This window comes from Sesamum indicum, linkage group LG10 (genome assembly GCF_026168435.1).
Source record: "Sesamum indicum cultivar Baizhima isolate 11 linkage group LG10, ASM2616843v1, whole genome shotgun sequence".
In the NCBI taxonomy this organism is placed as follows: Eukaryota; Viridiplantae; Streptophyta; class Magnoliopsida; order Lamiales; family Pedaliaceae; genus Sesamum; species Sesamum indicum.
This window is the reverse complement of record NC_142666.1, coordinates 10,875,109-10,887,456: the sequence shown is the minus strand read 5'-3', so window position 1 is coordinate 10,887,456 and position 12,348 is coordinate 10,875,109. Positions and strand designations below refer to the sequence as shown.

Here is a 12,348-nt window from a genome sequence, read left to right as displayed (position 1 = left end):
TGTTGTATGAAATCGAATTGGGAGCTATTATTGAGGAAGTAATTATTATAACAAATAGAATGATGATTGTGAATTGAAATAAAAGATGATGCTTACCTAGTGGAAGCACAGTCAATAGTTTATGAAAATATGATTGATGATGATGTGATTGATAATGTGATATGAGAAATATCTTAATTAAGCTAGGTACCATGGCGCGTAGGGTACCGGGATATTCCGAGGCAGCGGGGAATATCCTGTGTTGTATATGATATGATGATGGCCGGCGAAACCATTGACTGATGTACTTCAGCTAGAGTAAGTGGGGCCCTTAACTAATAAATGATAACAAATGAATATTATGTCGTGGATTGATTTACAGTTGTGAGTATGTATTACTGCTTATATCTAATATTGCTTATGACGAATGACTGTTGTCGGTGTGCTGCATGTACATGAATCTTTGTTTGTGTATATATATAGACTGATCAGCTATACTTATTGAGTAGGCAGCTCATTCATTGCCACGTACTTTTCAGGAAATAGGTCACACTGATTAGCCACATTGGACTTTAAGCGGTGCCGTCGTCTTTATTAGGTGGGTCAGCCATGACATCTGAAGCCAGAGTTTTTGATTGTTGGGTTATTAATATTCTGGTCTTTTATCGGGATTTATGTTTAAAGTTGTGGATGATTTTCCTTGAGTATGTACATGAGAAAATGTAGTGAGTGTAAATATAACTTTTGGTGGTATATATTATCTTTTGTGATATATAATATTATATTGACGAATTAGAATTTATTTTACGGTTTGAAAGAGAATTATTTATAGAATGAGTTTTGATTAAAGTAAAGATGAAATAGTGATAATTAGATGTAGCGAGTAGGGGGTGCTACAGCAACAATGACATGACAGTAAGGATAACCCACAAGCTGAAACATGCCACAACTGCAAAACTTCTCCTTGAGGTAAACCATGTGGTTTTGCATAAAATGCATTACCTCGTATTTATCTTCCCCTCCCCAAGAAGGAAAGCGGTTTCTACTCTCCAGTCTTTGCACTTCAGTTTTCTTCATGATATTAAGACAAACAACCCCCTTGTATTTTTCCATCCCCTCTCTTTTCACTTGAATTCTTCCCATGAACTTCTTCCTTATCCGTTCAAACATCTAAATTATTGGTAATTCTCTTGCCTCCAGGATAATATGATTGAAAGATTCGTTCATGTTATTCACAAGCACATTACACTTTGTCTTAGTTGGGAAGAAACATTTTGCCCAATGTACTGGAGGTATTTCAGCCAACCATTCGTATGGTGTTTGTTCAACATCTTTTTTTGGGTGCATTTTTTCAATCTCAGTCATTGTTTTTAAGTGTTGATTAACACTGTAAGTTGATGCAGCTTTCCAAAACATTTTTTTTCAGTTGTTGCCCTTTAAATTTTTCTTTAAAATTATTGTACATGTGCCTCAAACAGAATCTGTGTTCAGCCCCAGGTGCCAGTTCAACAATGGCCTCTAGTAACCCCTTCTGCCTATCTGAAATGAAGGCACATCCCCTCTTATTTTGTGACCCTATATCTCTAAGCAAAAGGTTCAAAAACCACTCCCAACTATCATATTTTTCAACCTCTACATACGCAACAACAATTAGATAAATGTTGTCATTTGGATCCTTCCCAATAGCAGCCAACAACTCCCCTTTAAATAACCTCTTCAGAAAGCACCCATCCAACCCAATTAATGGTCTCCACCCCTCAATGAAACCATCTCTCATGCCTCTCAAGCAAAAATACATTCTTTGTAAAACAGGTAGATTCACTTCTTTGTTCAGCTTCATTATTAAAGAGCTCCTAGGATTATGTTTGACTATTGTATGACAGTAGTCATAAAGTCTTGCATAGTACTCTTTCACATCACATGTTACCAATTTGAGAGCATGTTTTTTGGCTCTATAAACTTTATGAGTTGAAGCGTTAATCTGTAATTCTCTTCTGACTTTGTTCTTCAATGATTGAAGAGACTCATTTGGATTGTCTTTTACAAACTTTTCAATTACTTTACCAATTTACTTATAATTGGCTTGCTTATTTTCAAATTTACGTGCACAGGTATGTTCTCCCTTAATAGACTTTATCTGAAATGTTGTGGATTTCATGATTGAAGATGCCCTCAACTTCCAATTACACCCATTTTTACAAGTTGCAACTATCAAGTGTTTTTCATTCTTCACCAAACTTCAAATCCCATCCCCTCCTCACAGCCCAATCCCTCAGCACATCCCTAAATTTGGCTCTTGTCTCAAACTTCATACCTACTGTCAAATCTACTTCAGCCATATTCATCATCTCATCCCACACTGGACACCCATCTCCCTCATTACCCAACTCTTCATCCTCACAATCAGTAAACCTCTGTCCATCTCCCCTACTAGTCCCTTCACCCCTCTCATTTTGTTGCTCTTGCTGTTTTTTTTTTCTTTCTTTCTCTCATTAAAGACCTAGAGTCTTTAGCATTGTTCTTGTGTAGTTTTCAGGCCTACTAGTGAAAATATCATCATCCTATGGACCCTCTAAATCCTCTAACATCCATGAAGGGCAATCAGAACTAATGATGAATCAGAATTTGACTCATCATTTTCTACCTCTCTCTCAACCCCTACTTCCTCACCCTCTACACCCTTATTGTCACCATCAGCCCCATCCTCAACCCCTACACCCTCATTATCACCCTCAGCCCCTTCCTCAACCCTTACTTCTTCACCTTCTACTCTCTCATTGTCACCCTCAGCCCCATCCTCCACCCCTACACCCTAATTTTCACCCTCAACCCCTACTTCTTCACCCTCTACTATCTCATTGTCACCCTCAGCCCCATCCTCCACCCCTACACCCTCATTTTCACCCTTAGCCCCTTCTTCACCCTCTATTCTCTCATTGCCACCCTCAGACCCATCCTCCACCCCTACACCCTCATTTTCACCCTCAGCCCCTTCCTTAATCCCTACTCCCTCAAAAACAAATCTTGCACTCTCATTTTCAGCCTCAATCCCTTCCTCATTCCCTGTTTGTTCAACATTATATTGTAATAGTGGCACATAATTTTCACAATAAAGGACATTACCACTAACATCTGTAGACAACAAAGGGCCTGCTTTTTCTTCAATGTAAATTGATATAACATTACAACCTTTATAGTCTCTTAATAACTCTCTAATATACCCTCATCCCCTTCTAACTTCTTTATAGACATTTGTAATGTTAGTTGAGGAAATGAATAATAAATTACTACATTACTACCCTTGCCCCCAGCTTTAGTGTATATTGTTATCAGGTTATCATAGAATAATCTTTCTTTATCAACTCCTGGAAAAAAGACAGTATATCCCCCAACATATCTAATGGTTGGTACCCATTCTATGACCCCACCTAACCACAGAAAAAAGTCTGCATAGTCTCCCAAAACCATTCTCTGCAAATTAATTAAGAAATTAATTTAGTCATAACATATAAAATTAACAAGAAGTATTACAGAAACTGTAAAAATTTCTATGATTAACCATTATTACAAATTTAAAATAATAGTAAATAAATATTAAGTATGCAAGGTGACTCACGGTACAAATGCAAATAAGTTTGTTCGTGTGAATAAATCTCATCCAACAAAAACTACAACAATTATAAACCAACTCCACCAGCCACATGTTCTCTGTAAACTTGTATTATGTATTGATTGCACATCTCCACCACCCTACAACTCTTTCTCCAAGCACATTCGCACCAAAGAAATTGAAAGTGTAAACATTTATTGAAAACAATTAACACACCCATCAAGGCATCTCTTCTCGAAACTTGAAAGATATGCATTTATTTGATGAATAAAACAATATCACAGTATTAATATCAGATTCTGAAAACAACAAATAGAATACCAAATAAAAAGTTCGCATATATATATATATATATATACCAAACAGAGAGAAAGAGGACATGGATTCTAGAATAGCAAATGGAATACCAAATAAAAATAGAAAAATTTCTGTAAACTCTGCAAGAATTACAACAATTTCTCAGAAAACATAAAAACATTTAAACTTACCGGTTCTTCTTCAACAACACGAACGAACTCTCCTCTCCTCGAGCACAAACCCTAAATCTAACTTACAAAATCTAAATCAGTATTTTTCGTTCTATTTAGGGTAAAGAAACACAAGTTTTTTAATCAAATTCCCTCGTTTTCTCCCTCTCAATCGCAAACCCACAAAACCCTAGTTTTTTTACTTTGGTAATTCTAGTCTCGCTGTAACTCTTTCTCTCTCTTCGAATTCACTCTTTGACTGTAGTCAAAGAGCAGTAAAGACAGCAAGGTTATAACGGTCAAATTAGGAAGAAAAATGACGTCGTTAGTGCTCATTTTGAAAAAGGGCACGTGAGCTGACTAAAACAAAACAGGAGGGGGGTTTTAGCCTAATCTAAAAACAGGGAGTGCTTTTTGCATATTTTTTAAAACACAGGGGGGTTTTATCCATTTTTTCCTACTCGAGCCTTACACAGCGTACCTCGGATCACTCACCGATGGTCCTGTATGGGGACCGACAACAGCAGTTGGGAGATATGTTTCGATTTGATAATTATCTTACCCTCTCACCAGAACTCATTCCTAGTGTGTAGAGCGTTTGGCAGCATAAGATAGTTGGCATCTCGATGTATGCGATGACTCAAAAACTAAAAGCTTTGAAACCAATTTTTCGAGAATAGAGGAGGAATAAAGGTGATTTATCGCACAATGTGCAGTTAGCTAAGGGTTTTCTTGAAGCAGCACAAATCCTGGTCAGCTCGAACAGACAGGAGGACTTGTTCTTATACCTAGAGCATTGTTGTCGAATGGTTTTGGCCAAGGCGGCGAAGCTAGAGCAAATCATGCTTCGTTAGAGAGCTAAAATGGAGTGGATGAAGGGGGGGTGACCAATGCTCCATGGTTTTTTTTCACAAGATTGCGCAATGAAGGACAGCAAGGAGAATCTTGCAAATTAACGATGAACACGGAGTCACCCATATGGAGCAGTAGGCAGTGGTAAATGAATTTGTCTCCTTCTTCCAAAACCTGCTAGGAGGAGAGAGACGACGGGATGTAGTTGATATCCGGTTCCTTAGACCATGGGCATGACATTTGCTGACAGACGACGAGGCCAACTCTGTCTTATTACCTTTCACCCCGGTTGATGTTAAACAGGTAGTGTTTGATATTGCTGAGGATAAAGCGTCGGGGCCCGATGGGTACTCATTAGGTTTCTTTAAAGCGGCATGGCCAATTGTGGGACAGGAGGTAAGGGAAGCGGTGTTGGATTTCTTTAATACCGGGAGACTCTTGAAACAAATCAACACCACTTTGCTGGCACAGTGATTTTCGACCCATTTCTTGATGTAATGTGCTTTATAAGATTACCGCCAAACTCATTGTCCAACGATTGAGTGTGGTTTTGGACAAACTCATTAGCCCCTGCCAAACGGCGTTTGTGCCTAACAGAAGTATTAGTGATAATATCATGCTAGCCTAGGAATTCTTTACGGGATACACGCAGACACACCTTCCTCCCAGATGTGCGCTGAAAGTGGATATTAGAAAGGCGTATGATACGATTGAGTGGGACTTTCTGTCTGCTGTTCTTGAGCTATTTGGGTTCCTGAACATATTTACCAGGTGGATTGAGGAATGTGTCACTACAGCATCTTTCTCAGTCGAGCTCAATGGAAAGCCCCACGGATTCTTCACGGGAGCTAGAGGGCTACGACAGGGGGATCCTCTTTCATCGTACTTATTTGTGCTCGTCATGGAGGTGCTACACTTGGATTTTCTCTAGTTGATTGATCAAGAAGGCCCTTTTACGTTTCACTGGAAATGCAAAGCAGCGCGTGTGTTCCAGCTTGGGTTTGCTGACGACCTACTATTGTTAAGCAAGGCTGACATTACATCCATCGGAGTTTTCAAAATGGGACTTGATCGATTTGCTGGATGGTCAGGGCTGAAGCTGAATGTCCAAAAGAGTCATCTTATCATCTCAGGGTCAACACAGGGACTGAGAGAAGATATGCTGACTTTACTTGGGTTCCAGGAAGGGCAACTGCCGATGAGGTACCTTGGTCTTCCTCTCCTATTTTCTAAATTGTCTTTTTCGGATTGCCAACTGTTATTGATAAAAATTGACCAACGTGTTGCTGGGTGGGAGGGGCTTGCACTTTCATATGCCGGAAGAGTGCAAATTCTAAAATATGTGCTCACATCACTTAGTGTTTATTGGGCCTCTGCATTCATTTTGCCGAAGAAAATCATTAAAGAAATTGAGAAAAGACTACGAGCTTTCTTATGGAAAGGAACGGAGAACAGTGGATACGCAAAGGTAGCATGGAATGACGTGTGTCGGCTTGTTGAGGAGGGAGGCCAAGGAATCAGGGATGTTGCTACATTAAATCAGGCATTAATGAGCAAGAAACTCTGTGATGTAATCCGATGCGAGAGGACATCAATATGGGTGGACTGGTTGTACGCTAGTCGGTTACAAAACACCTCTGGGTGGACTGGATGATAAGGGTTCATAGGGTTGGAGGAAATTGCTACGTCTTCGAAGTTACATTCGCCCAGTGGTGGATTACTGTATTGGAGATGGAACGAGTTTCTATATATGGCAGGATCCATGGCACCCTCTTGGGTCACTTATTGATGGATTCCCACGCGCTCCGAACCTATTGGGACTAGATTTTTCGACCAAGCTTAGCTCGATCATTTGTGGAGGTGAATGGTGATGGCCCACTATCACGGATTTTGAGTGCCTCGAAATAACTCATGTACTACCTCCAATCCATGGAGAAGCAGACAGTATTATTTGGAGAGTGGACGGTGGACAACCCTCAACTAAGGCCCTTACTAGATTATTTGATCCACCAGGAACGAAAGTAGACTGGACTTCCCTACTTTTGGGCTCCTGTAAGATCCCTCGTCACCTCTTCATTTTATGGATGGCAATTCTTGGCAAACTCCCAACGACGGACAAACCATGGCTATCTCATCTCGGTGATTGTGTCTTGTGTGATGGGGCGATGGAGAATCATACTCACCTTTTCTTCTAATGCCGATATAGTAGACGGTGCCTTTTCGATATCCGCAAATTGGTTCGATTCCCATGGCCCAACCGAGATTGGGCAAATGACATTGATTGGGCAGCACGAAAATGGAGGGGCAAGCACATTGTCAACCTTGCTTATAGAGCATTGCTAGCTTCTTGTGTTTACCATATTTGGAGGGAGAGGAATCTAAGACGATTCGAGCATCAACAAAGAACAGCGACCACTTTGGCTTCCTTGATTGTTAATGATGTAAAGCAGATGATACTTAGTATTAATCTAGCTTACTCGGTTAGCACATGTGCCTTATACAGACTATGGCGTATCCCATGATTTGTCACGGGAGAAACCAACTCATGAACACAGTGTTGTACTATTTTTATTTAGTTAATGAAATTTATATTTACCAAAAAAAAATATATTTTCAGAAATATGACTAAAGAGTGATCATAACTCACAATCATATGAATCAATCCGTTGACCTCTAAAATAAATAACAATAGCAATATTATTTTGTTATGCCATCTTTTCACAACAAAATAAAATATATATATATATATATATAAAAACTTGAGTTAATAACATTTATAACAAAAACAACCAAATGTATAAATATAAAAAAAAAATTAGTGAAAGGAACTTACTATGCTAGTTTTGATTGTAAAAATCCTCGATTGAAAATGTCAAATAAAATAAAATAGAATTTTGGGTCAAATGCACGTTCCACCCCTAAAGTATACATAAAATCGTCATATATACCCCTTCAAACTATAAAATATAACAAACTCCCTCATAATATGGACCAAAAATTTTATAACAAAAATACCCTTATTGTTTGCATCCTCTAAAATATGTTTATTATAGTCATCACCAAAAAACGTAATTTGAATTATTATAACTTTTTATTTAAAATAAATATTATCCAAAATTTATAATTTTTGTAATTATTATGAAAATTTGAATAAACTCTATAAATTTTCAATACATTTATTTTATATAATTTCTAAAAGATTTACATAACTTTTATTTTATATTGTTATATATAGTGAAGTTTTTTTCTAGAGGAATTGTCAACATCATCTAAAAAATTATTTTGAACATTTATGTATACGTACTATAAAATATGCTACTTTGTTGATATAATTAATCTATAATATTTTATTATTTTATGAGTGATGATATGCTATATTTTAAGTATTTGTGCATGTAATTTAATATAAAAAATATTTGTGCATGTAATTTAATATAAAAAGTATATAAGTTATATAATATTTTATTATTTTATGAGTGATGATATGCTATATTTTAAATATTTGTGCATGTAATTTAATATAAAATATATAAGTTATATAATATTTTATTATTTTTTATGAGTGATGTGTTTGCAAACCAGTTGGGCAAGGGGGTCAAGGAATTAAAGATATTGATATTCTTAACCGAGCCTTAATGACAATGAAACTGTGTGATGTCATTAGATGTGACCGAACGTCTATTTGGGTTGAGTGGCTACAGCTCGGACGACTACGAAATAATTCCATTTGGACAGTTAACGAGAAGGGAGGATCGTGGGGTTGGAGAAAGCTGCTTCGTCTACACAAACTTATCCAACCAATGGTGGAGTTTCATATTGGTGATGGTAGGACCTTCTCTCTTTGGAAGGATCCATGGCATCACCTTGGACCCCTGATCACTAGATTTCCAAAAGAACCGAGATTACTTGGGCTAGACGATTCCACCAAGCTCCATACGGTTATTGATGAGGGCTAATGGCACTGGCCCCTCATCACAGATTTGGAATGCCTTCAGATTATTTATACATTACCCCAGATTCATGAAGGAGATGATAGAATCATTTGGCGTTTTCTGGATGGACGACCCACCGCCCAAGCTCTTTACCGACTTATCAGCCCGACTGGACCGAAAGTAGGCTGGTCTTTACTACTTTCGGGTTCGTTTGAAGATTCCACGGCATACTTTTATCTTATGGATGGATATTTAGGAAAAATTACTAACGACGGACAAACCATGGCTCACACACATGGGAGGATGTATACTTTGTGATGAGGATGTAGTTGAGACACATTCTCATTTATTCTTCTAATGCCGCTTCAGCAGAAGATGCCTTTCAGCAATACGAGAAATTATTCGATTCGGCTGGCCCAATCGAGCATGGGCAACAGATGTGGAATGGGCAGCGAGAAAATGGAGAGGGAAGCATATCATCAATGCTGCATACCGAGCGTTACTTGGATCATTCGTTTACCACTTATGGCGTGAAACAAACTGCAGACGGTTCCAACAAACTGAGCATACGGCAAATGTATTGGCTTCTTTCATTACCGACGATGTTAGGCAGAGAATTTTGAGTATTAATCTCTCTAGTTCCATTAGTACATGTGCTCTCTATTGTAGCACCCCCTACTCGCTACATCTAATCATTTCTATTTCATCCTCTCTTTAATCAAAACTCATTCTATAAGTAATTCTCTTTCAAGTCGTAAAATAAATTCTAATTTATCAATATAACATTATATGTCACAAAAGATAATATATACCACCAAAAGTTCATATTTACCCTCCCTACATGTTCTCGTGTACATAACCTCAAGAAAAATCATACCACAACTTTTAAACACAAATCCCGACAAAAGACCAGAATATTTACAACCTAACAATGAAAAACTTTGGCTTCAGAAGTCACGGCTGACCCACCTAATAAAGACGACGGCACCGCTCAAAGTCAATGTGGCTAGTCAGTGTGACCTATCTCCTGAAAAGTACGTGGCAAGGAATGAGCTGCCTACTCAATAAGTATAGCTGATCAGTTTATATATACATACAGGCAACAATTTCACGTGCATGCAGTCACATCGACTAACAGTCATTGTCAATAGCAACAACAAATATAAGCAGTAATACCTATTCACAATTATAAATCAAGCTATGACACAATATTCAACATTATCGTTTATTAGTTAAGGGCCCCACTTACTCTAATTGGTATACATCAGTCAATGGTTTCGCCGGCCATCATCATATCATATACAACACAGGATACCCGTTGTGTGATATCCCCACACTCTTTTACTCCAGCTGTGTAGCAATATAGCACAGGACATCACAACAAACATGGTACCCCCACACCACCCCAGTGTGTAGCTAACAAGCACAGGATATTCCCTGCTGCCCCGGAATACCCCGGTACCCTACGCGCCATGGTACCTAGCTTAATTCACATATTTTTCATATCTCAATATCAATCACATTTTCATAAACCATTGACTGTGTTTACAACTAGGTAAGCATCATCTTTTATTTCCATTCACAATCGTCATTCTATTCTTTATAATAATCACTTCCTCAATAACAACTCCCAATTAGATTTCATCAACAATCAATTATATGATTATCACATAATCATATCCCCCATATCCCTACATTACCATTACATATCACATAGTAATAATTTCACCAATATGATGGTAATCTAACAAATAATCCACAACTAATTATATAAACAATCAATATACGAGAGCCACGCATAATAATATTAAGTCAAATTCACGTTCACATCCAAGAAACCAATATACATAATATATACCATAATACACATATAGATATATATAAATCCAATTAGCTATACTTACCGTAAATCCCCAAAATACTTCGATTCACGAGGGACTGCTCAACCCTCTACCTTGTCGTCACGTGCTATAATAAATTATAATACGTATAATCAATATATTTAATTTACCAAATAATTCATAAGAATTCACTTAATCAAACCCCTTATGTATTTATAACTATCATTTTTAATAACATTCGTAAATTATATTACCATTGAAACCTCATTTTCCTCTTTAATAACATAATATTTCTAAAATATAACTTCCGAAGTACTTCTACGAATTTTCTGTCAATTTACCGTTGCTATACAATTTAATTAAGCAATAATACATAGAATTACATATTTGGTTAATCATTCCGATGGAATTGTGTAAATTAGCTATAGTAATAATTAAATCTAACAAATCAAATAATTTAATTGCCCAACTATATCATTTTTATAGCAATTGTGATATTTAATACGGCACTAATTTAAATAGCCAAAATCATAAAATACTCCGGTTAAATAGTTCACCGCTCAATATAATCAACATTTAATAAACGGACTAATTAAATAATACAATTATATAAATTAATAAAAATTAAATTACAATTTCCGTACCTCTGTTTTCCGAATGTGTGTGTGCGTCGGTGTGTGTAAATGTGGGTGTGTGTGTGTTAATATGTAATTGCTCTCAATTCACATACATATATATATGTTTAATAAGTGGTGAGGCGGTGGCAGCACATGCCACTGCCCACCTTTTATTCTTTTTTTTTATATAGATATTTTATACTTTTGATAATTACCATTGTGTCCTTCTTAATTTTCTTAATTAATATAATTTGTTTTCAAATATTATTATGAACTCCAATTTAATCCGTTCAAGTTTTATTATATCCCAAATTCAATCTATAATTTTATTTACTAATTACATCTAAATTTCTAATAATTACCAATTAGTCTCCCAATTACATAAAAAATTCTACGGACGTCACAATTCTCCCCTCCTAATAAAAATTTCATCCCCGAAATTTAAGTAACTTACCCGCTCAATGGAATAAATAGGGATATTTCTCTTTCATATGCTCCTCAACCTCCCAAGTCGCCTCCCTTGGGGAATGATGACTCCATCTCACTTTTACCATCGGTATATCTTTATTTCTTAATTTCCTTACATTTCTATCCAAGATCTCTGCAGGCTCCTCCACATATGTTAACTCCTCAGAAATCTCTATCTCCGGCTCATGAATAATGTGACTAGGATCAGACCGATATCGTCGCAGCATCGAAACATGAAAAACATCATGTATTTGTGACAACTCCGCTGGTAATGCCAGTCGATACGCCAGTGGTCCGATTCTTTCGATAATTTCATACGGCCCAATGTATCTCGGACTCAGCTTTCCTTGCCTGCCAAACCTCATAATTCCCCTCCAAGGAGATATCTTCAGGAAAACCTTATCACCTACTTCGTACTCCATCTCTCTTCGGTGTTGATCAACATAACTTTTTTGTCGATCTTGTGCTGCCTTCAAACACTTCTTAACTACCTGTACCTTTTCCACTGTTTCCTGCACCAGTTCAGGACCTTCTAGTTGTCTTAGTCCTTCTATATCCCAACAAATTGGACTGCGACACCTT

General features: G+C 37.2%; 1 protein-coding gene and 1 long non-coding RNA gene across 2 annotated transcripts; one reads left to right on the top strand and one right to left on the bottom strand.

Moving 5' to 3' along the window:
- Positions 1 to 5,014: 5,014 nt before the first annotated feature.
- LOC148786634 (secreted RxLR effector protein 78-like) lies at positions 5,015 to 5,839 on the top strand. The gene is made up of 3 exons (XM_088886210.1): positions 5,015 to 5,042; positions 5,159 to 5,304; positions 5,561 to 5,839. The coding sequence occupies exons 1-3, from the start codon at positions 5,015 to 5,017 to the stop codon at positions 5,837 to 5,839; spliced, it is 453 nt and encodes a 150-aa protein (XP_088742336.1).
- Positions 5,840 to 9,592: 3,753 nt separating this feature from the next.
- On the bottom strand, positions 9,593 to 11,379 carry LOC148786633 (uncharacterized). Its single transcript, XR_016067954.1, has 3 exons — positions 11,326 to 11,379; positions 10,745 to 10,808; positions 9,593 to 9,867 (listed from the first exon to the last, which is right to left on the bottom strand). It is a non-coding gene; the product is annotated as an uncharacterized LOC148786633 (long non-coding RNA).
- Between the last annotated feature and the right edge of the window lie 969 nt (positions 11,380 to 12,348).